Below are 25,337 nucleotides of genomic sequence, written 5' to 3'. Positions count from 1 at the left end.
CCTGTATGTCCTTTAACCTTACTACAGGCACAGCAGGAGGTAAATCATCCCTCTGTGGATGCTGTGAAACATTGTGTACATGGACGAAGATTACAAGTTGCTCAGCACAAGTGACACAGCAGAGAGGCCCTAGGTAGGTATCGCTTAGTTAGACATTTACTAGCATCTCATGCAGAGATCTCACCTGGAACATTAGCACCTATTAACTCCCAGCAGTAGGTTAAACAGTGCCCCAAGGACAGCAAACAACAGGTAAATGATAAGTGGAAATACAGGAGAACAGGAGCTGCCAGATGCTTATTACCTGTCTCAGTTTTAGCTGATGCTTCAGAAGATGCAGGTAAAGAACAGGCTAACAGATTCCCAAGAGAACCTCACAGCTGCAGGCAAAAGAGCACAGCAGAAAAAAAGGACAGTGGAAGAGTCTGAAATTCAATTTTTAAAGTTTAAGCTGATAAAAACACGGGATACTCCAAACAGTGACAATCCATGGGAAACAACGGCACAGAAAGCAGTCAGGGGCCAGAGCAGGGGTCAGTGCAGCCAGCAAGCAAGCCATTAAGCAATGGACCATTCTTGGTTTGAGTGAGCCCAAAAAGTAGAATCATCTCTATCCTGCCCTGCCTAATCCAGCCAGTTGGAAATAATCCACAGTAGAGATCAGAAAAGAAAAAAAATAATCCACAGCAAAGATGAGAAAAGAGAGGAGACTGTTCCCTTTCAGGCCAGAGCAAGGGCAGTACTGGGTGCACAGAATTCCTGGGCAGTGCCCAGAGCCCAGGATACAAGGAAGAAAGGGGAGCACGTGTAAATAAAAACATGAAGGTAAAGCCAGCAAGTGGATTATGGTATCTTAAGCAACTTGCATCCCCCAGGAAGTATCTTCGCTTTGCTCAGTTCCAACTAGTCTGGATCAAATGGGCACCCAGGTAAAATAAAATGCATGCCCACAGTCACAAATCAACTGCAGAGCCAGGAACACAACCCGAATTTTTGCTCTTCCAGGTCCTGCCTATGCACCCCTGATATTGCTGGAGCAAGGGGAACACATGCAGACACACACACTCGGTACCAGCTGAGATCACAGCAGCGACAGAAGTGTTTATTGCAAAACTGTGAACCCTTCCTTGCCAAAACTGAACAGATTTTTTTTAAATGGAACCAAAACAAATCTCTTTGAAATGGTCACAGTGATTGTCAGCAAAAAACGTGTCTGGGCTGTTACTTCATCTCACTGGGCTCCAGATTTTCACTTTGCTGTTTCTAATCAAGAGTTCAAATCTGCTTAATGCAAATTGCACACAATGGAGAAGGGAAGTAGCCTTGGGCAAGATGCTTCCCAGATGCCTGCCCATGAACTCTCAGCTCCAGGTATGAGAACAAGGATGTCAGACTCCCACAAATGAGTCATTTTACCTTGGAGAAAGCAATTGGACACCGCCCCTCAGTCCAAAGCACACATCTGGAGCAGGATTCGGAGCACTGAACTCGACTTGCACAAAGGAGCTGGATAATGGATTTGAAGCACTTGGAGAAAACTACCTGCTGACTCGAAAAAAAAAAGAAAAACAACGAAACAAAACAAAACAACAACAACAAAAAAAAAACCAAAAAAAAAAAAAAAAGAAAAAAGGTAGCTCAGTTCAGTTTACAACAGAGACTTTTATGAGTTCATTAAGAAGCTGGGTGTAAGCCAGGCTTTCATACCATTCCACAGGCCTTCTCATGGATTAGTAAAGTCTGGGCCATAAAATGCACCTCAAAAATAAACCTTTTTTCCTGAGGACACAGTATTTGGATGACACAAAGACTACAGACTCCACATAGCTAAGAACCGTTATGTTTATTTGCAAAGGAGATTTATTTTCTAACACTGGAGGCCAACTTCTTGTGCCTTCATTCTCTGTTAACGCAGGGAAAGATCTCATTTACAGCTCTTAGGAACACTTGCTAAGCAGAGACAGCAGGTGCCTCCCCATGAAGCTGGTGATATTCCAGTCACTGCTGCTGGTGAGACTGTGACCAAGGAATGGACCACAACAGCTCACAGCAAGCTCAGTGATGAAACAGCCGAAGATTGGTGTGAATGAGAGTTATCCCCAGCTCGTTGCAAGCTTCAATCACAACCTCGTCGGCAGCCGAGCCAGATGGGGCAGCGATGAACTGTACTCCACTCTGAACAAAGACAAAGGTAAGTGGAAAGATCAGAGGACGGAAAACCAAAATCCCCCGAGAAGGAGTTGGCAGCCACAGTCCTTCATCCACATCCCACAATACTAAGCGTTGAACAAAGGCTTCCATTGCCCAAAGCCATTCATGGGGAGTTCCTCATGGGAGCAGTCAGTTCTCTCCACAGCTCAGAATTGAAATGGTGGCTCTAGAAACAATAGGCCTTGTCTTGATATTCTTAAATAGTTTAATAAACTTTAATCCTCTATTCATCCCAAATCAACAAACTGAGCAATGGCTGGATAATTACTATCCACGTGAGACCAGTAACCACGAGAAACATCCTTCCTAGGATATGCTATTCCAGCCAACAGTGCAGAGCAGAGACATCCCTCAGCAGCCTGCACAAAATTCAAACAAAAAGCCCTGGCTGTGGCAGACATTTCCTTGGGAGTCACCCTGGCCCCTCCATGACCTTACCCGTTTAGCTCTGTCGACGTTATCCCTAAAAGGGAAGAACGCATCGGAACTGAGGGAGACTGCCGTCAGCTTGGCAATCCACTGCTTCTTCTCCGCTTCCGTCAGTTGCATAGGCACCTCTTCAAACATTGCCTGCCATTTCACCAGGTCTTCATCCTGCGAGAACAAGAAGAGCCAGCTCAGGCCCAAAGCACGGGTGAGTGATGATGGCATCCCATGACACCCAGCTCAGCTGTGCTTTCTGCTCCCACAGCTCTGCTGCTAGGAGCTTTGGACCAGGGATTCAAACATCCCAAGTGGTGGTGGGAACTCCTTGCCACCATCAGCTCTTTATGTATCCTTTTAACTCCTTTCCTTCTTCCTCCTCAGCCCAGGGCTTGAGGGATTCCTTCTCCCTCCCTTTAATTCCAAGACGGCCAGCCTGCAGTATGCTGCTCTGTATAAATGCCAACACACACAAACAGGATCTGGTAGACGACTTAACACATGACAAACAGCAGCTTGGTTTATGATTCACCTTCTGAAACAGCAGCGGCTCCAGTTCTTACCCCCTTAAACAAGCAACTGCTCATTGGGATGATTCACGAGGTCCTCAATCCAGCTCTTGGCTTTTGATACTTAAAAAGGACATAACTATTTTCTTGTCTTGCTATTGCTCGTAACAGGGAGGTCAGAGGGATTCCGAGAATCAAAATGCCACACAAGCTAACGGCACCATGCGAGAAGGGCCAGACAGCTGCTCTGGCAGGGTATTGAGAGCTGAAACACAAACTGCAGCTTTAACTCTTACTGCTGGGGGGAACTATCAGATGAGACCAACCGCACACCAAAGCACAGGGCAGGTTCCAGCACCGGGGGTGGTGGATGTAGGATTGGAGGGACAAATCAGGACACTTTTATGAAGTCACCATTCTGGGCCTGGCCACTTGATACCCCAGCTCTTTGGGATCATCTGTTACTGACATCCATGCACAAAACTCAAGTCAGGCTTAAGCATTACGTAAAGCCTTTGTTTCACAGAAGTTGGACTCTCCAGGGAAACCTCTCAGCCAGCCCTTACCTCGCCAATGGTCCCGGTGACATACTGATCAATGGCATTGGAGATCTCTGCTCTCTTCACACCAGCTTTGAACTTCATGGAGAGCACACGTGGGTGGTGCCGGAGCCACCAGTTGTTTGCCTTGTCACCAGCCAGACGCGTGCAGTGGATCCGGGACTGCTGGCCGGCTCCAATACCTATGACCTGAAGCATATAGATACAAAACACCATCACGCCTTGCTGAGCAGAGATCGCAATCAGAGCTCCATTCCAGCCAAGCCATTAGGAAAGACCTCCCACAAATTACCTGCTCCTCACTGAGGCAGAGAAAGAGTGTAGGTAATTAGGGAGGAAAACTTTGAAATACCTGCATCCCCAATCCTGTAAATTGGTTACAGGGTCAGCTCTCTGCACTGCTGACCTCCACTGCTCTGCCGACACTCACTCTGAGGACACTGTGTTCTTTCATCCTTCTAAATAACACAGCACCAGCCAGCAGAGTCAAACTGTTAACCTCAGCAAAGCGATACAATTATGGCTTTTGTTTCAGGCACAACATAATCCTGTTGGTTGTAGAAACAAATGTGACTGCTAAGAGATGGAAGGCTGCCTACCTGTTCTTGGAAAAAGCCCTTCAGTTAGAGGATTAAAGTCTGAGCCCAGGTCACCCAAACACCATCATCTTTCCTGGTGAGTCAGGCATATGCAGCTTAAACAGATCAACTGTGACACGCAGCGGATTACAGGGCAGTCTGGCTGTCAAGGCTGATAAGAAAGTAAATCCACTGCTCAATCAGGAAGGTTGGCCAGTAGGACCATCGCATGAATTGTCAAGGCCCTGGAGCTACCAATACATCTCCTACTCTGCCAGCTGCCAGAGTCCAGGATTTTAAAAATAGTTGCCACTAACCTAACTCAATAGCACTTGTACTTGATATCAAACAGACCTAGTGCTTCCAGAAGCAAAATCCAAAAGGAGATTATTTCTCCTTCAAAGCTTCTTCTATGAAAATAAGGTATTTGCTCAGTTTCCATTTGGTTTTTTTTCAGATCACTTTCTTTGGAATTCTCATAAGACACATTCAGCCTCAGTCAATTTTTTGGGGTACATTATAGATTAAAATACACATGCAGACACTCTTTGGAGTCTGGTGGTCGGGTAACTCTGCAAGCCATTTGTCACAGCTCAACACACAATGCAAACGAGCTCTTGCATCCCTGTCTGGGATGGTGGAAGCTCCCACCAGAGACAAAGGCAACTCTTAATAAATGCTGTCACCACTGAAAATTGAATGTGGCTGGAGACATCCTGGTTCCTGGATGCTGGCAGAACAAGCCCTGCAGATACAGCCTGCCTGCAGTCACAACTGGCAAGTACAAGGGACTGAGCTGAGGTCTCTTGGGCTCCAGACTGTCTCCTGTCCCCCAGCTTTGCCACTGCTGTGACAGAATGCCAGGCACACAAAGGCCAGACTTCACCACCGTGGCTGTCAAACCCAGGCTGGTAACTCTTCTCCAAGGCTTTCAGAGCTGTGGGTCCTGCTTTCCAAAGAGAGCTCCTGCCATTTCAAACCAGAGATCTGACAGGAAACAAGCCTCTCTCCCGTAATTTCCTCCTCCTAGGAAGCCACGGCTGAACTGTTCACCAGACTGTTTGCTCCAGGGACGCCGTGTTGAGGCGAGCGGTTCTGGCCAACGCCTCAGAGTTTCCACCTCAGACTGAAACAGATGGTAAAGCTCTAAGTCAAAGGCTGCCCTCAAAGGAATGAATCATTTGCCTTCTCATTCATCGCACCACAGTGACTTCACCTCTTACCAGGACCATAAAACATGTTTGCTGGATACTATTCCGCCACAGAGCAAATGAAAGACTCGGGCTGCTATCTAATAGCAGCTGCTCAGCTATAACTGAAGCCATCAGTACTGCCAGGCTAGGCTAAAGCAGAATTTTCGCTGGGGATGGAGATGGTGGAGAGTACCAGGCAGACTGTGGGTAGCAGGGGCCAAAACACCAGGAAACATTCCCAAGTTTCTATAAAATGTGATGTCATGTGCCAGAAGTGTCCTCTGCTCTTTCCCAGCTAGAAAACACACACAGCTCCTTCATGGGCACACACTAGAAATAAAGCTCTCATACCTGCCAGCACCCTTCTCAAAAAGAGCCTTTCCCTTTTCTCTCTGAGCTACTCAAAATATTTTACACTTTTTTTGTCACCTAAATTTTATCAACAGATGCAAAACTGAACTTTGGCTCATATTCAACAACTCCGAAACGGCCGCAACTTTGTACTTCAGTTAAACAAAGTGATGCATACTGTAAACTCTTGACAGGCATCTCCAAATCTACAGAGGTATTATCTGCAACACACAGAACTGTTTTTATAACAGCTTGACAGGCAAGAGAATAGAAAAGCTGCTTCTCTGTGTCTCCTGATGAGGCCACATTGTTCTGGAAGGAAGTTCACAGTTAGAGCCTGGGAAGAACAGGCTGGTAAGACGCACTTCACTGGAAAACGATGATCCAGGGAAACCAAAATCCTCCTCTGTAAAAAAATGTGTTTTGATGCAATGATGCTGGGGAAGATTTCTTCAGTGTAGCCTGGAATTTGTGGTTTAAGGAGGAGAAATCAGAAGGCTGAGGTTCTGCTTAATGCAGCCTATAGACTTGCACCTAAATCTCTCTTCACACTGGTCTGTGTGAATGTACCTATTCTCCATCTTTTTCACCTCCTCTGAAGTGAAAATCCTTCTTCTTACACCTCATCTCTCCCTTCCTCAAATGTTGGCTTTCTCCCATATGAAAACAGAGCTGAAACCTCAAAATCCCCCACAAAGGAATCCTTCCCCCTCTGTTGTATGCCTATTTACTACACAGAAATTAATCGTGTTTCTTTCAGAGTTTAATCTCCTGGGAATCAAAAAGTGCTTAAGCAGAGCCTATTAAGTGTGAGTAGTGAAAGGAGACAGTAGTACAGGGTGAGTAGAAAAGTCACTTAATAAAAAAAAGCTTGGGTGAAAATTGAGAACTACTTGACCAGAACACTTCAGCTCACAGGAGAGCAAAGCATGGCCCAGAGCTGGAATACTGTGCAAAAGCGGAGTCGATGAGATGGATAATGCCCAAAGGATCCTTGCAAAATGATCCAGATTGGCCTGGATTTACTCAGATTTACCCTGAATAATGAGCGAAAACAGACACCCTGAACACACCTGGAATTATAAAAATCAAATGAAGGCCTTCACAATTGCGAAGACAAACAAACAATGAAGCTACTGATGAATGTCTGCACCACTGGTGGAAAACAGTAAGGTAAATTAACAGGTTTGTTTTATCTCACTATGCAGAGAATAAAGAAAGAGAATAATTTTAAATTGCTAATGTAAAACATGATGATAACATTAAAGTGTAAATCAACATGTTACAGACTGACTTCGCTGCTACTGAAAGCCAGACAAAACAAGTGAAAGTGTTTATTGCAATTAGTGGCAGCTGGTGTCCTGCAAATTAAGTGACACTTAAGTCCATAAATGCTTCCTCCTGCTCCGTGCTTTCCTAGAACTTATTAAAACAAGCACCAGCTCTTGCTGGAATGGCTGATCCACTCACGAACCCAACACAAAGCAAGCTGTCAAAAACATTCTGGATGTCTGATACACAAGAGTTTTGCCAGGCAACAGGGATGCTGTGACGGAAAAACAAAAGCAACGGAACTGAAGGAAAACTGGACTTACCAGGTTTGGCTCATATAACACAAATCAAGTCAGATCCTGGGAAAGCACTGTAACAATCTAGAAGTTACTTTCCATCTCGGGTTCTTGATTTGTGCTATTTTTTGGTTCACACTCAAATATTCCTGTACACATCTGATGTTACGTCTTGGTAGGTGACATGACAAGAGTTAGTTCTGCACAGCATCACCAAGAAGAGTCTGTGCTAATTGCTATCTTTGTAAGACTGGTTTTCAGTGGGCCTCCTTTCCTTCCCCATCTGTACCTTAAGAACAACAGTCTCAATACCTAGCAGTCTCAGGAAACTTCGAGAGATTTAAAACCAGACGGTACCTCCCATCTGAGCTCCTCCATCGCTACCTGTAGCACATCACAGCACTGTTCCTGCATCTGGACTGCCATGAATCTCTTAAGGAAGACGTTAAGCTTTGATTTTAAGAACCCAACACAGATTCACCACCTCCTTGAGTGATTGTAACGGCTGCTGACCTTTACTGTTAAAGAAGTCCCTTGTTTCTTAGTGCAGTACACAGACCTTTGACCTTGGCCCCCCCTGTCACATATACAACAAACCAAGACAATGCACACTTATATTTGATTAAAATACATGCCTGCAAAGACACAAAACATCACTAAAGCCAGGCTAGTTAAATCCCTGCCTGCTCACGCTGCTTTTCACTCCTCCCTTCCATATGGTACATGCATTACCACACACATTTCAGAAACATCTGCAGCACCACGTTAAGTCCAGACTTGCAAAAAGCACTGGGGAAATTGTTGCTGTAATAAGGGAAAAGCAGCAAAGATAGCGACGCCTTTGTTCTGAGGCTACAAGAACTAACACTCTTGAGGACAGAGAACCATTTAAAAAGCAGGAAAAAAAACAAACCCAAAGCTGAGTAAAAGAAAAATGCCAGATCTCCAGAGATACCCAGAAAGTGTCGTGAGACAGCGCTGCAATGTTTCCAGGCTGTAACAACAGTCTGACAAATGCAGATGAGAACCAATGTAAAAGAGACACAGTCCTGCAGTTCATTCACAGTCTGTACCTGTAGGGTACACTGTCTGATCCATTTTGCTGATTTATGATGTACCAAAGCTCAAGATCAAAAACATTATTTTTCTTCTATTTTTTTTTTTAAATAATCCAGGCCTATGGAAAAGTTACCATGGAGAGCAGAGAACCAGCTAAACAACAGCATTATAAGAATGAGCCACTGGGCAAAAATACAATTTTTAATACATTTACAACAACTTTTGGATATCTGATAGAAGCTGGCTATCTAGTGATAATGTGAAAAGAAAGGGCTTTTTTTTCAAATTCAAGATTCTCAGCTATACATTTGATAATATCCCTGTAAATCCCAACATCCATCATAAGCCTTTAAAAAAAACTAAAGGACAATGTCCCGAAGGGGAAAAAAGCAAGCGTAACCTATCTTTCTTATACAAAAAATGAAAATACAGCTAAGAACCATTTGGATAGTCAGAATCCAGCTGTGAAAACTACTGTCATTTCCTAAGGCCCTATACAGACTATAACATATATACGTGCCTTCAAAAAATTATATAAAGGACAGAGTAGTTAGAAAGAAATTACTCAAGGCAAAACTTGCAGAAGCACATAAGAGCTTTTCCAGCCCTCTCATTGAAAGGGCCAACCCTGTCATTACCATGAAAAAATTACACTGAGTTTTTGAAGCAGCCTCTTGAGAAACATGGGTTTCGCTTCTGTTCTGCATGGCACTGTGTAGGGCAGTTCGTCTGTACCGGTTTATTAGCCTCCAAGATGCTAAATGATTTTAAAACTCATCCCTGATAAAAGCACGCTCCGACCATGTGAGAGCAGGCTCCGCAGAGCTGCCTGAGTTGGTTACCTGCCCATCCTTGGCGTAGCAAACCGAATTGGACTGGGTGTATTTGACAGCGATGCTGGCAACGATCAGGTCCCGGACAGCAGACTCGGGCAGCTGAAACAAAATGTCATTGTCAAATGCACGTTCTAACAACCAGGAGTAGCCAGCTGGCTAGTGACCTGCAAACACCCAGAGCCATCACAAGTACTGTAGCATAGAAAGGGAAAACAAGACAACTAAAAATGTCCCGTTCAATTACCAGCAAATTTTGTTTAGATTAAAACTGTAAATAATTGGTTTGGCAGCTAATCTCATAGCTCATAGGGATAAGACTCAATCCTACCAAGTCAAGAGGACTCTGGCACTGGCTCTGAGCCTGCAAAGTCTGCTGTATTTGCTCACTGTTCTCGGATGTGCTCAGAGGCAAAAAAGCTAAGCACATGCTTAAGTGCACAGAGTACCACAAACCACAACAACCATAATAGCTCCCAATATCTGCATTAAGTCCATTCCATTACTAATTTATTAAAATTATCTTTATTACCTCAATGTCTGAACTTGCTCCTGAGCCCATGACTAATCATGTACTCATTAACATCTGTTTTTTAATGAGAACAAGATCTGAGATGTAAAAATAACTGATAATGTTCTGATGATGTGAACACTAAATGCTGAGCAATATCAGCAAGGCCGGAGTTTATACAGCACACTGTATACAACAGGGAGAAGTAAACAGTGAGTCAGAATAAGATCACAATGGATCCTTTGCACATGGCTGTCTCACCACAAGGAATTACACACAGTAGCTTCCTATTTATAAGAAATACAAATATTTTGGTTGTTGGAGATAAAGGGCAAGGTCCAGCTCCTTTTATTTATGCAAGGAATCAAAACAAAGGCAAACTACCCTGATTTACTCAAGTACATTTGGCCCACAAATTTTGCTGCATTATTTTGTTGAAAGCCAGTTAAATCTCATTAAAATATTTTAAAAGCACTTTAAATAACACAGTGTTGACTTCCTTGATGAAAGCACACAAGTTCATTCCACCAGTCTTTACGCTCATTCATCTTCTGACACTTACATTTTTATTCTTTGTAACAATGTTCCTGAACAATGACCGGTCGATGACTGCATTGTTCCTCTTCTGCATGAGGTGCAATCCATAGAGCGTTCGAATCTCATTGTCATCTGGCTCATAACAGGGATCCATCTAAAAGCCAAAGGACAGGCCAATAAAACATTCTTAGAGCTCTTCAAAGTCAATGTCCAGTAATGGCTTAGATTAAAACACATTCTCTAAAGAATCCAAAAGAAGCAAACTATTCATGGAAGGCAATGTCAAATCATCAGAAGTAAATGGAATTAACTGGAGCAGCAAGGTCTCAACAGCATGAAGTGACATTTACAGTGCAAAGAGAGGTAATGCAGTATAGATGCTTAGACACAACCATATCTCGAGCCACAGAAATCTACAAAGTCTTCTAGGCTTTCACAGAAAGGGGAGAATCATCTGCACAAGAAGTCTTCCACAGGAAGGTGGATATATTTTCAGTTGCTTCATACATGCCTCAAGGTACAGCTCCCAACCCTCTTAGACATTAAAGAAAACAGTGGGCACAATCATTTCCAGAGATGCACTGTCTCGGGGCACATCTCCAAACAAGCGTGCAGCACAGTTAATTTACACCAATGTAGAGTGTAAAGTTTAATGGAACTGTTAAACTGCATTCAGGTCTACACACACACGGGCTGATTTACAAATTTGGTAGCCCCAGTTCAGGTTGAGACAGGAAGTAAACCAGATTAAGGCTACCAGCTCTGAAAGGGAGCGTGCACACACTTTATGTGGTTTCCCTCATCCATTTAAATTTGTTCAGATCAACTTTCCTTAGTATCCCTCTGCAGACATACCCTGAAGATACAGGCTTAACCAATACGACCTCATCCTTGCAAAGCTAATTGAATTCAGGAGGTAATCAGCTGCCAAGATTGTCTGCAATTTCATTCCTTCTTGCCTGAAGCTCCTGAGCCATCTTTTACAGCTCCCTTGGCAGTAACACTACAAATGCAACTTTGGCTAAACTTTGGATTTTCTTTTTGTAATGTTATAGTAAAGTTCTCTGCTCATTTGTCTTCTGGAGCCAGGCAGAAATAGGACCTGTTTGGTGGTTCTGTGTAACCCATTAGTCATGTTCAGCAGAACTGGATGATTTTTGAAGTCTCAGTCACTGCAGGAACTAGAAAGGCAACCTGACACTCACTTGACCACTCTACATTAATATTCCCTGACATGCATCCTGGATGCAGTATGTAAAGGTGCATCATCCCAGGCCCAAACTCTGCTTGTGCTGTTATCTTAATCACTGATGGTACTAAAGATGGCCCAACGAACACCACATGCCCAGACAAGGCTTCCTCCAGTGATACACTACATATGCTTTTCTCACTGCCAAGACTCACAACATCACTGAGGCACTATATCCTAGATAAAAATACTTCAGGGTGAAAACAAATTCAGCAAAAGTGAGAGGAAAGCTGGCAAAGAGTGAAAAGAGGGCACAGAAATTCTGTTTCTTTGAAGTACTCTTGCTGGTTCATAGATTTAATTACTTTAAATCCACATCACTTTGAAAGCCAAGGAAGGCATTATGAAAATACTCTGCTCTAGGACTATGGGCTTAACATGACCACAACACTGCTGGTGGAGTTCCAGCTCATACAGGAATCCCCAAAGACTCAGAGGAAACACTTCCATGTGCTGCAGGGGGCTTGGATCAGGCCCCCAGCTATTTAGACATTAACATCTGTGAAATCAGGTACGAGGAGAACAGCAGAGGGTTAGAGCGGAGCAGAAGTACAAACCTGGAGGACACAGTAACCACCATTCTTCTTTTTGGCAAGGATTTTGAGAGCTTCTTCCTCATAGCCAGGAGCTACCACACCATCAGATACCTGCAACACACAGAGATTTCAGCTTCCATGTGAAAAAAAGAGGGGCTAACACTGAAAGCTCCACCTGCCATTTCCAGAAGAGCACTGAGGGCACACTTATTGGGGTCTATGTGTACCATACAACACCAAAGGCACTAATACAATATTGGTTTCAAACTTGGAAACAGCAGAACACTGTAAGCTCTTACTAGGAGTCAGGAAAACACCCTGCCATCACTTTAAACACAATGGAACTAATAACTAATATTTCCCTCCAGGGGGAAACAGCTTATGCACGACATCCACTCTTCTCAGCCCTAACAATAAACATGGCTTAAAAAAAAAAATTAATTCCTGATTTCACCACTGACATTCCTGGTAAGACAAAAAAAAATTGGCAAAAGAGCTGTTAAACAGCATTGAAACTGGGAAAAGTTTGTATTCATCGGCGCCATGAAAGTGATTCCAACCTTTCACGTTTTCATGCTACAACATGGGTGGTTTTTTAAGTAACTGTATACTGAATATTACTCTCACAAACCAGTCAAACATGCTCTTTCATTTGTTCGAATAGAAGCCTCCAATGTACAAGACAGCCCTTTGCATTGTGCCTTCCCCATCTCAAAATCATAAGCAACATGTAAGGGGACGAAATGTGTTTCCTAAAGCATTAACTCCCAGATGTTTAACCTGTATTTAAACAGTGAGTTGTGCAAAGCAGTCAGCTGTGGAGTCAAGGTTGAATCCAACCAAGTTAGAAGTGGCTGAGCCTACACAAAACCTATATAAACTGTCAGGTAGAGATCTACATCCCCATTCCTGCCACGGGCAAGAGCGTGGCCAGCAGCACCCTGGCCCTCTGTTGCTCCCATTACAGCCGTTCAAATAGATACCTGTGACAGCGCAATCAGGGCTCATTTCCAGGGGCCTGCTTGGAGGCAGAGGTTTGCCATCATCTCTTGGAAAGCAGCATTTCAAGCGCTGCTATTTTACAGGCTCTCCCACACAGTCAGGTTTTAACCGGTAGGAAGAAAAAATGCATCAAAAGATAGGTGTAAATTCTGCACTCTGGAGACCGAACTACATAAGTGGACCAATAGTCTTCAGTAAAATGGGTCAAATTCAAACAGAATGGCTGCTACAAAACAGTGACTCCATCTAGTGTGACTCTCCTTCTTATACTGCAATGATTTGCTGCTGTTTCACTAACCTCTCTGGAAATAATCTTGGCAGTAGCCACATCGCAGGTATCAGACAGCGCAATGAAGTCACCAAAAGAAGACATCCGATCAGCACCTGCAAAATCACAGTTTTGTAACTTGCCAAACTACAGCACAATACAAAGGAAAGTCTTTACTCCTACAATCCAGCCATCTTGCACGACAGCTAATAACGTATACCAACAGCAAAAGAAAATAAAAGCTCTGTAAGAGCAATAAGGATAAAAAATCCTACCTCAAACACATGCACCTTTAAACATTCCCATAGTTCAGATACTCTTTCTCCTTCACTGCATTTGTCAAAGCTCTAACTCTGTAACAACTACCTCCATTACTGCAACCAGCTCTGGTGGTAAGAAGACAAGGAGAGGCAAGGATCATACAGAAAGATTTTAGATGGGAGACAGTTAGAAAAATAGAAAAGCTGCTAGATGCCTATGCTCCCATCTGGCTCTTCCTGCAAGAAACCAGATCCAGATATGTAGGCAAGAGCATTTTTTTAATATTTTTTTTTTTTTTTAAATAAATATTCTCTATATTAAATGGCATAGCTAAGCTGAGCCATTAATGACACTCAGCTCCCATCATGGATGTTCTACTACTTAGCAAGGTCAATTCTTCTGTCCCTGACATTCTGAAGGTTTGTTTTTCCACCAATCATGCAATGATTTTCTGAGGGCAATGTTCAAAGGTGGACCGTAAAGTGGCAAAAAATTAACACAAGCTGATGTGACCCTTAGCAAATTTGCTTTGTTTTCTAGAATCTGTGCAGATTTTCTAGGAATGCCATGGAAAACGGGAGAATGAGACAACTATCTCAGCTCAGCAGAAGAAGGTATTCTTATTTACTTCTGTTTTTTTGTGAGCTCTAAAGCACAAAAAGCACTAAAAAAATCACTCATGAAATAGTGGGCAGAAACATTTCTATTCAAGTTAAGTATTCCTGAGCACCCCACATGCAGTGGAACACTGAGTGTGCTACCAGCACAGCTATTTGTTTATCCATCCTTTAGCCAAAACCCCATAGATTTATATGTGTGTGTACATACGCACATTGAAATTAAAAAAAAACCAAACCTCTGCATGTCTCCTATATGCATCAATCAATAGAATCCAACATGTTTTTAGCCTCTTTGAAACAACATACAAAGGTCTGCTCACTTGGAGAGCAATTTTTGACAGTCAGTTAATTTAGTCCACCAGCCAGATCCTTATGGAGAAAAACCCCACAGTGCAAAGAGAAGAGCCTGAGAAAGTGCCAAGCGTGCTGCTCAGGTGCTGAGAAGAGAATTCGGTTTATTCCTTGGTTTCTCACCTCTGCTCCGCGCGTAGGCAGACGCTAAGGGCGTTAAGGTCTTGTGGAAGTCATGTACCATGCAGACTTGTGCCTCCTCTTCGCTGAGAGGCGTTCCCACAGCAGCACCTAGCGGGAAACACAAGCCAGGGCACTTACACCAGAACCTTTCCCTGGCCCCTGCCCTGGGACCTCCCCAGGCTGCTACGGATACATCACTGGCAGGGCCTGCCGAAAGTTGGGGTCTGTTTGAAGAGAAAAGCGTGGCAACAAGGAGCCACCTCACCTGCAGGACTGACGTGTTTGAAGGAGGCTGCGGCAGGAATGCCCAATGCCTGCTTGAGTTCCTTCACCAGCTGCCAGGCGTTGAGAGCATCACACAGGTTGATGAACCCTGGAGAGCCGTTCACCACTGCAAAGGCAGCACACAGAGACAATAAAATGGTCAGAGTCTGCTCCTCAGAGTCTGGAGCACAAGCGGAAGAGATTTTTCCCACTAATAACTGAAATCACTACAAACTGTTCTTGTTAAATGACCACAACTGGTTAAGTGCACTGAAAAGCTTCAGTGACTTGAGACCGAGAAGCTGCAAATACAGTTCTCTTCCCTACCAGAAGCTGCTGATATGACCTTGAAGCAAGACACATGATGTCCCTGTGCACATCCCTGCTGTCAAAGAGGGAAAAAAAAAGAACATCCCCCCTCTTACGTTCTTTGAGTTCTTCAACTGGCAGCTGTTCGGAACAAGAGCCATCTCTTTCTGAGGGAGCCTACCTGAGCTTGGTTTTGACCAAGGCGGATCAGCAGTGCTGTCAGGGAAGAACAGAAAAAGCACATCCCCTCCTCCCTAGCAAGTAGATTTCTTTACAAACCTAGCAAATAGATTTCATATAGTGACTATGGCTCTGATACAACAAAGCACTCCAGCACTAGCCAAGGTCATTCAAAAGTCTGCTCTCCAAACCTCTTGCCCTGACCCTGCAAGAAGAACTGCTTGTACTGACTTGGCAGCATTGTGAGCGATGCAGGAGATAGGAGGAAAAGATCATTTTAGCACCAGTCCATGGCCAACACAAGTGAACTGTGTTGTTCTGCTCCATACTGGGAAGCAGACTTGCAAGCACATCAACTTCCAGTGCAGACATAGAAAAGCTTCCTATGGGATCCCAGATTTGAAATAAGGAACTCCTGCAACACAAAGCTTCACTGTCTGTTCAATAAGACAATGCCTGCACACACAGCGGAGTTGGTTTCACCAACAATAAAAGCAATCTCAGGAACAGGAGCAGTCAGATTTCCTTTCTCTCCAAAATTGGGGTTTCCCTCACTGTGATGAGGGAAAATGGTGGAGAGAGACACCAGGTGTGTCCCAAACTCTTGCGAGTAAGACGAGGTTCCCTTCCCTCCGCCACCATTAGCAGAAGCAGCATTCTAGAAAACTAAGGTAATAAACATCTGCTCAAAACCACCAAAGAAAGAAGAAAGAAAGAAAAAAGAACAAAACCCATTCAAATGTAGAGAAGACCAGCTTAGTTTCTAGACAAGAGTAAAAGGTGACACAAAAAGAATGGGAAGACACCAAATGAGGAAAATGGAAAGCAGTAAAGCATCTCCAAAGGGTAACGAGGTTTTCCTTTGCAAAAGGAATCTGATGTCAAGCAGAAGGTGCACCATCTAAATCTGCCCAAAGCATCTTCAGTGTGGACACACAACCTTCCACCACCAGAGAACATGGAGCTACAATAAGTCTCGTGAGGATCAGCAGACAAGGTTTTCTGCCTCACACAGCACAACCTTATCATTGGAAAGCTACTGCTACTCAGTAATAAAGTAGTTGTTACGGCACTGCTGGCCATCCCTTGGAGTAAGGTACAAGACAGCATTTTGGTTTTAAAGACAAGTATGCCCAACCACCTCCTTTCCCAGCTATCCCAGAGCTCCCTTTTGGCCAACACAGCCCAGGCCTCACCTGTCAGGGGGAGTTTGGGTCTCATCGTGTAGAGCTGTGCAGGGCTCTGATGAGGATTCATGCCGTACCTCAGGGGCAGCTGGGACACCCCCTTGCTGTACTCCTTCCTAAAGTAGTCAGAGATGGCTGCATCATACTGAGCAGTGTGGGTGAAAGCCTGGGGACAGAATGGGGGACACCTGTCAACTTAAAAACATCAACGTACAAAGGATCTGGTGTTTAGAATGAAACGCAAATGATTCCGGCCTAATCCTTCACTGCAAGCAAACACGACCAACCTTCAGTGCAAGGTGACGCCTGGTTTCCATGGAGGTGTCTCTGTCCCTTGATGTCTCCATCTCTTTAGCTACCGCCAAGTAGTCTGCAGGGTCACACACAACCGTCACACGAACGTGGTTCTTGGCAGCTGCCCGCAGCAAGGCAACTCCTCCTGCAAGAGAAGGACAGAGGCATGAAGTGCCTCCCTCCTGGACACGGCACAGCAAGAGAGCTGCAGCTGGAGCCAAGAAGGGACATGCACCGATCATTGATGTCAGATGAATGTGTCCCCCTCTCTCCAGCAAAGAGAAGGGACTGCAAGAGTGCTCTTCAAAACACACACAGCTCCTGAGTTTGGCTCAATGCACAGGTGAACGTGCACATTCACTGGCTTTGCAGACACGGCAGAGCTGTGGCAGCAAGGAAACAGGTCATGGGCTGTGATGAGCAACTGGGGCAATAACACCTTCAAGCAGCACAGCCACATCCTGAAGAGGACAGCTGTCTCCACATATCGCTTAAAGACTACCCTCTGCAACACTGGCCTGGGGAGGGGTCTATAGGATGATTTACTTCTACACTGCCAAGCAGCAGAGGTTCCCAAATCTCTCTGCAAATATTAATGAATTCTGCCCAGGTCCTATGTGTAAGATAAAACACTACGCTTCCCCCTTAAATCTGACTCTGCACAGCTATTACACCACTTTGCAATAAATCATACAAGATAGTAGGCTGGTGCAAAGGAAAAGTAGAGGCTGGCACTGCTACATGCAGAGAGAGTATTACTCCATAAAACATTTAATAGAGAGCTCTGCTGGGCATCATTTGGACTAAACTACTGCAAGAAAATTCAATCTGAGTCCAATCTCGTGGCACAAATCTGTGCCTGTACAGTTCACAAGCCGCCAAGCAGAGATGCTGCAGTGAAGGAACAGAAAGCCTCTTGGGGTTAATAACTAGCAGGCAGACCAAACTGCTGATGATACAGACCTCCATGCTTCCAAACTCAGGTCCTAAGTACCACACATGCAGACCAACTCCTTTCCTTGTAATGGCTTCCTACGATGAAGTTTTCAGCAATCTCCAGAGCACTTCCAGTGGTTTGGCTTTTTCTCTCCGAAGCTCACGCTTTTTATTTTTATTACATTGCCACAGGCTGCAAGAGAGTTTTAATCTGCTCTCAGGGTTTCAAGAGGAAGCATGCTCCACCTGGACTGTCCCAGCACATCCTTCTACAGTACACCAGGCTTCTTCCTTTGGGCACTGCATGACTTGCCCACCTATTCGATGTGGCTCGCCAGCCTGTTACAACAGCCATTTGTCATTTTAATTGTAGGTCTGCTCAAAAGCAATTAGGTTTACTGAACAAAAAGAAAAGATCTGAGACCTTAGAGACTAGAACCATCAAGACTGCTTGAAGAATAGATTTGCTCTCCCTTTAACTTACCAATATCAATCTTTTCCACTGCCTCTTGTACAGTTACATCTGGAGAAGATACGGTCTTCACAAAGGGGTAGAGGTTGCACACTACAACTCTGAGAATGGAGGGGAGGAGTAGGGTTAATCAATGAGAAATTGAAAGGCCAACCTGCTCTTGGCATGCACAAGGTACTACCAGTGGTTTTATGGTCTTGTTTCTCAGATCAGGGACCAACATAGAATCCTGTAAGCAAGGCTTCTTTCTCCAAAAGACTTGAGAGACAGTGGTGTTCAACCAAAAGCCTGGTCATACTACAATGGTGGAAGAGTAAACACATCTGACAATTGAACTGAACTCTATGCATTAAACAATGTTATGGTGGATAAAACCACAACTGACAGAAGTTAGTTAACAGGAAGAGTTTCTTTAAATACATGGGCTTGTATTTAAATATTTAGTGATTTTGGTGCACAACTTGAGCCATTTCAAAGGACTTTAAAGTGGACTCTAGGCACTACTGAAAATAGGCATCTGCTAACTTTCGTAACAGGAAGCACCCAGAGCAAATTACATTGCAAACAAAGCACAGTCTAATTTTCCAAGAGAGAAAATGCCCTACCTATCACCTTCTGGACTTTAAAATACCAATAGCATATAAAAACAGAGTGCACAGCCTGGATCCCAGAAAGCCTCTGTAGCACATGAAAGCAGGGGGTAGAACTGACTTCTCCTCTCAAGGTTAAGACTGACCTTACTGGAATTGTTTTCCTGATCTGCTCTGCAAGAAGCCACAGTCTGTATTCCACATTTACCCTGTTACATCCTACCAGTGCCACGTGAACTGTAGTGAAAGGAAGTATCTCTTTTGACCTTCGCAAACAATGTTTTTAATCCAAGCGAACTTACTATTCCACCATGGTTTCCAGAAGTCCTCATGTCTCTAAACTTCCTACCATGTCTTTTATTGTCTGTTCCATTTCTAATACCTGCTCCCCTCCAATCCATTCATGCTCCTGACCTGTTGCAAGCCATCAGGAAACTGTCAACTTTAACACTGCTAATGTTTTCCTCTGTGGAAATCAAAGTAATCAATAAAGGTTTCCTAGCTTGACTTGGTTATATGAACTTCATACAACTACACAAAAACCTTACTGCTAAGGATCAGCTCCTTCTGCTTTATGTACAATAGTCCCAATCCAAATTACTACTCTGGATGCAACTGTGCTATAAGTCACTGATGTAAAGGCACATTGCAATTTAGCAGAGCCTGCTTTAAAATGCAGCGTACTCTGAAGAGCCACTGCTGCTGAGCCATCTATGAGGATTCCTGTGGTTTTGAATTTCAGGTTTTCAAATTCAGCCTGGAAATCCATCCATCCTAAGCACATCAGTTTTGAAAAGTAACTTTAAAAGCTAAGACGCATTCTGGCCCAATCACCACAGTCAAACTATGGCTCCCATTCTGGTTCTGCCTACAATTCACTATGTTCAATTTGGCCATTCATTTCTAAACCAGGAGACACCCGCTGACATAGAACTGGTTACTCAAAATCACTAGTTAGATGTTAAAACCAATTAGTTATACGTAGTCTCAGACTGCCCCATGTGAGTGTACAGAGTAAATGCATTCTAACAAAAACAAAACCTTTGGCACATGTTAGGGCACAAACTGTGTTACTTCAATTTCTGTCTGCAGCTCACTTGCTCTCATGATGGCTCTCGGAAAGTCAGCTTTCTGTCTGTTATCTGTGTGTTTTCTGTCTGTTCAGGTCTACTCTTTATTTATGTGTTGAAACTCAGTAAACATTATGCAAATATCAAAGGGTATATTTACTAAGCAAGTATTTCAAAATCAGGAATTGTCATCTGATCAGACACCCAGAGCCAACTTGAGGGGAGATGCATCAGCTCCAAAAGCACTGAATTCAACTTGGCAGTAAGTGTAATAAGGCCCAACATTCAAAATGTCAAAATTCCCAGAAAAACAGAAGAAATTAAAACCTCTGCTCCCTGTGGAAACCACAATGTAACTTTCTTGGTTGAGTCCTCTCTTACTGTAAGTGACGAAGATATATCTATAGAAAATTGTATTTTTGACAGGGAAAAGGAAGGAGATTGCAGATGATCTGGCGTGCAGATGTTACAACCCCCGCTGCTCCAATTCACTGGTGTCAGCTGGTCTGCAATGTTCATTTTTGATTACTGATAAATTCCATCATATCACCTGAACATTTACCTTACAAGGCTGAAACCCTGTGCGTTCATATCGGCATTATCTTCTGGAATATTGCGAGCCAAGATGCCTAGTTACAAACAACAGTACATCTTTATTAAAAAAAAAAAAAAATAATTAACAAACATTTTTTTTAAATTCAACATCTTCCTTCAGACTGTGCTTTTCCTCAGAGACTTTCTGCTGTAAATTTTTTGATTCTAGTTCAGACAACAGTCCATGGTCGCTACTCCTATACTGATTCTTTGGCTGTTCAAACACCATACTAACATCTTCTTTTTCCCCCAAAGTTAAATCCTAAAGCATTGCAAATGCTGAACAGCAGCCACCAAAATGTACTTTCTAAGCATTCACTAAGGAGTGTGTGGAGAAGAAAAGGGCATCTGCTGCTCATCAGCCAACAACCACCAAAGCCTGTGAAACAGCAGAAGCAAAAGAGGCTGAGCTTGGGTCAAAGGAACTCAGAGAAACACGCAGGTGGACTGGCTGGCACGGAATAAGCAACAGCACAATCCTGTGTTCAGCGTTGTCAGAGGAGATTGTCTCCAGCCCTTAAGTATGATGAGTAACAGGTTCAGTTTGAGGGACCTCAAGTGCCATAACAGGAGATTTTTTTTATGGGTTAACGTGCAGATCAACCAATTATCGGATATCTTCCTTGCTGAACAGGAGCCAGGGAATAAAGAGAGCACACAGAAATCAGCCACTTCATGTTCCTTACGCTGCACACCAGAATCATCCACAGGTTAAAGTCAGTGTAGCTCTCTACCTGAAGAGAGGTCTGAAATTTACTCTGCAAAGGCATTTACAGAGAAGCCCTGTTACTTGTAGCCCTGGGAAAAAAACTCTGCTAACTTCAGAGGTGTGAGCATAGCAACAACAGAGGTAATTCAGACACCCTGCACTTCTCCAGCCCGTGCTTTTCACCTGTCCTGCTGCTAGTAGAGCAAATTTGTTCTCCTTACTCAGTTCTTCCACACATCTCTTAAAAAAGACATCTATCAGCCCCTTCTTCCCACCCTCACTGCCCACAGATTTCTTTTAGACTAAAAATATATCAGCAGAGACATACCAGCATGGACTGCAGGATGAAGCGTTTTCACACGTCCACCTAACATCTCAGGGAACCCCGTCAGGTCCGAAACATCTCTGCTCAACGAGAAAACACAGCATGATAATAGATGAGTCATACAGACTTATTATCTATAAGTTGAATGTTTATTATTCCCATTGGGGCAGTAATTTAGACCTACTGGCAATGCTGGTTTTACTGGAAGGAGAGTAAAACCATACGAGCTTTGAAAGTAGCAAGGAGGATAAATAAACTTAGCTTTCTTTCGTTCCATCAATGACAGGAGAAATTTACAGAGAAAACAGATGCATGATTCCTCTAAACTTCAGCATCTTGTACCTCAGTAAGAACACAACATAAGGAATGTGTACCACTAAATTGCTAGGGAAAACCTATGCTGAGAGACTATGATGCATCTTTCTCACAGAAGGCTGGGAAGTAGTTCAGAGATGAGACATTCTACCTTAAGACAGATCCAATTCGCTTTATTATGGTTGGCATCTGTCAACTAGTTAGCAAAATGCTGCTAGGTGCAGAAGGATTAGTAGAAACAGCCAAAATGTCGGTTTAATGCTCTCTCAGTCTTCACAAGATGTGGATCCATATCTTATGCAAAAGCTACATCTGATAGAAAGGACCCTGCATTCTTACAAGTGACCCAAACCAAAAAGTTGTGTAAATTTCACTACAAACCCTCCCATACCAAATGGGCAACAACCACTTTTCCCATGAATAGAAATAAACTACATGGGTCACAGTTGGCTAAGCAGTACACTTATTTACCGAATACACTGAAATAACAAAGACAAACAAATCCCAAGTCAACATGGTTTATACACGGAATGGAAGACCCTGCTCAGAAGCAGCAATACCTCAGCAAATACTCTCTTCCCAGCTTAGCGAAAACATTGAAATTTCACCACCTTCGGTGACTGTTTGTGATGGTAAAGGAACAATAATTGGAGAGGGAAGGGGAAATGTGACCATCCTTTGCTTCAGGCTTTGCTGATAGCACAGACAAGCAAGGGAGTTGGAGAAACCTGACCAAGTGCTGGATAACAGCGAGGACAGGGAGCTCTGCTGTATGTTCATACTGATGCATCCCAGTGGCCTACCATTAATTCACTGGAAGCAAAGAAGTGTCACAACCACCTGTCCCGCCAAAAAACTGACAGACTTTTCATTATTGCACTAGAAATAATTTTTATTTGGCCAGAGCTGTATTTTTTTTCAATCATAGCACGGGAGAAACTAAAACAAATTTCTCCAGAATCATGGACCAACACAGCCAGTGACTGTACACACCCCTTCTCAAACAGTGGATGCACAACACTTGAAGGCCCTGCCTGAAAAAGCTGACCATCATGCTGGGAAAATAATTTGTGAGCTTCAACATACTCCTGACACATGTCAGTCATGTCCCAGGCCCATGCAAAGATCAGCTTTCACCTGGCTGTGAAGAGCAGCACCAGGGTCAGTTTATGAATTTCAAGACAACCGACTGCTTCACAGAATAGCTGTCTTGAGGCAGACGGGCCATCATCAACATGATGCTCCTGACATCTCTGTGTGCTGACCTGCACTCTTTGGCCTCAGTCAACCAACTTCTCACCAAGAAGGTTCTGAAGTTTGCTTTGTGACAGGTTTTTTTGTTGTTTTTTGGAAGGGAAGACTGGCCTTCCAGCCATGATCCTTATCAATACCCAACAACTGGCTTTCAGACCAGTTTTCCATCATTTTTGCTCACAAATGGAGAAACTATCTAAAAAATCTCAGGACTCAAATGAGCCTTTTTGATGGAGATACATAGGAAAGTGTCTGTACCTGACAGGCAAACCAGCATCTCTCAGGGATTTGGCTGTTCCTCCAGAGGCAATTAAACCCAGGCCAAGAGCATTCAGACTCTTTGCAAACTCCACCAGGCTGGTCTTGTCAGAGACGCTGAGCAAAGCTAACAGGTGGGAAGAGCACAAATATTGTGGTTTCAAAAGCGGAACAAAGAAACCAACAAGAGAGGGAAGCTTCTCTAAGTTCTACAAGGTCTGCATCTTGCCTGATGCGAGGTAGGGCACTGCCTGCCACGGGGGTTTGCGTCCTGCCCTCCCACAGCCGCCGGCTGCGCTCCCGGGGCCGCGTCCCACGGGCGGCAGCGCTGCGGCGCTGCCCGGGGGCTCCGAACCCGGGACACCCCGCGCCGTCCTGCCCATTCCTCTTCCCTCGGGAGTTTAAACTTGCGCTGCCGATCAGCTCGGACCGAAGGCAAGGTATAAGCAGCCGGGAGGGAAGGAAGCGCGTCCCCCAGCACCCTCCCCCTCCGGGCACAGGAACTACCGGGGTGGAAGCGGCGGCCCCGCTGCGAGACGAGCGGCACCCGGCCGGCGCTCGCCTTCTGGGGCCGCTCTGCTTAGCTGAACCCGGCAGCCGGGAAATACACTTCGGCCCGACGGCAATTTCAGGGTCGGCATGAGGCAGCTCCCTCTCCACCCTCCTTCCCCCCGGCGGCTCCAGCGGCCGCGACCGGTCGCACCGCAGCGGGCGTTCGCAGCCGGCTCCGGGCTGCCGCGGCCTCACCGCCCCGCCGGGAGCCGCCCCCGCGTTACCAAGCTGCTGCCGGGCGGCCATGGCGCCGTCGGTGGGTGCACGTTGGCGGCGGGGACGGAAAGAGCGAGCGGCGGCGGCCCGGCGGGATTTGGGCGCTCGGGGGGCGGGAGTCTAAGGGGCCGGACCGGGCGGGGCGGGGAGGCGGCGGGCGGGCAACGGGGCTGTTCAACGCACGTGTTGTGTGTAAGCGCGTGTGAAAGCGGCACGTGGGGTAGCGGGTGTGCACAGTGTGTGGGCGGAAGCGGAGTGCTCGGTGCGGGGAGCATGCGTGTGCGTGGAACGCAGATGTATGTTCAGTGCACATGCGTGTGCAACACGGGATGTACGGTGCCCGGAAGAGCTGTGGGTGCCCCGGTATCGGGAATGTCTGTGCAATACGTGTGTGTTTGTGGCATGCACATGGGTGTTCGGTGTGCAACACGTGTGCACAGCAGCTGCAGTGCTGCACGTGTGCAGCGCGCATGTGAACCTGCACTGTGTGTATGTGCACGTATGTACATGCGTTGCACATGGCTGTGCATTTATGTACACATGCATACATGCATTGCACATGGCTGTGCATTTATGCACACTTACATTGCACATGGCTGTGCACGTATGCACACATACATGCATTGCACATGGCTATGTGTGTGCAGCACACGTGTAGATAGATGTGCGCAGCGTGCTACAATGGGGGAAAGGTGTGCAAACAACCAGCAGTGCTGGGGTGAGGAGGGGGCTGCAGCTGGTGTTACCCCTGCTCACCAGGTCCCACTGAGGACAGGTGGGTGGCCACAAGTGTGGTACACACAGGCCAAGCACCTTCAGGCCAGGGTGCAGGGTTTTCTGGGTCCTCTTTGTGACAGGAAACTCACTTACTAGGCAGGTGGAAAATGAAGTGTAGGTGAGGCAATACCTCATTGCAGTGAAAGGTGGTGCAATAAGGACAATTAATTTTTTGCAGAAATGCTCATTGGAATTTCATCGGTAGAAAATCGTCTCGCAGAGCTTACAATCTATTGACGAGCGGGGACAAAGACAAAATGCTTGTTTACCAAGTCTGAGGTAAAAAATTAAG

At 44.9% G+C, this 25,337-nt stretch overlaps 1 protein-coding gene across 1 annotated transcript; it reads right to left on the bottom strand.

The window, feature by feature from the left end:
* Positions 1-1,824: 1,824 nt before the first annotated feature.
* On the bottom strand, positions 1,825-24,411 carry ATIC (5-aminoimidazole-4-carboxamide ribonucleotide formyltransferase/IMP cyclohydrolase). The gene is made up of 16 exons (XM_065841382.2): positions 24,277-24,411; positions 23,501-23,627; positions 21,677-21,753; positions 20,608-20,674; positions 18,398-18,486; positions 16,971-17,122; positions 16,693-16,849; positions 15,009-15,134; positions 14,744-14,851; positions 13,419-13,504; positions 12,140-12,229; positions 10,359-10,487; positions 9,295-9,387; positions 3,710-3,892; positions 2,650-2,805; positions 1,825-2,175 (listed from the first exon to the last, which is right to left on the bottom strand). Exons 1-16 carry the CDS (start codon positions 24,296-24,298, stop codon positions 2,056-2,058), a joined length of 1,782 nt encoding a protein of 593 aa, XP_065697454.1. The 5' UTR covers positions 24,299-24,411; the 3' UTR covers positions 1,825-2,055.
* Between the last annotated feature and the right edge of the window lie 926 nt (positions 24,412-25,337).

The sequence above is a fragment of the Patagioenas fasciata genome, chromosome 7, assembly GCF_037038585.1.
Source record: "Patagioenas fasciata isolate bPatFas1 chromosome 7, bPatFas1.hap1, whole genome shotgun sequence".
Lineage (NCBI taxonomy): Eukaryota > Metazoa > Chordata > Aves > Columbiformes > Columbidae > Patagioenas > Patagioenas fasciata.
Note: the sequence above shows the minus strand (reverse complement) of the source record. Positions and strands in the feature narration are given on the sequence as shown.

Bases quoted from the DNA above. Each gene is read 5' to 3' on its own strand.
- ATIC (XM_065841382.2), bottom strand. From the start codon at position 24,298: ATGGCCGCCCGGCAGCAGCTTG. The intron at 18,487-20,607 runs GTAAATGTTCAG...CTCCATTCTCAG, and splicing joins CAGGGTTTCAGCCTTGTAAG to AGTTGTAGTGTGCAACCTCT. The intron at 2,806-3,709 runs GTAAGGGCTGGC...TTGTTCTCGCAG, and splicing joins TCACCGGGACCATTGGCGAG to GATGAAGACCTGGTGAAATG.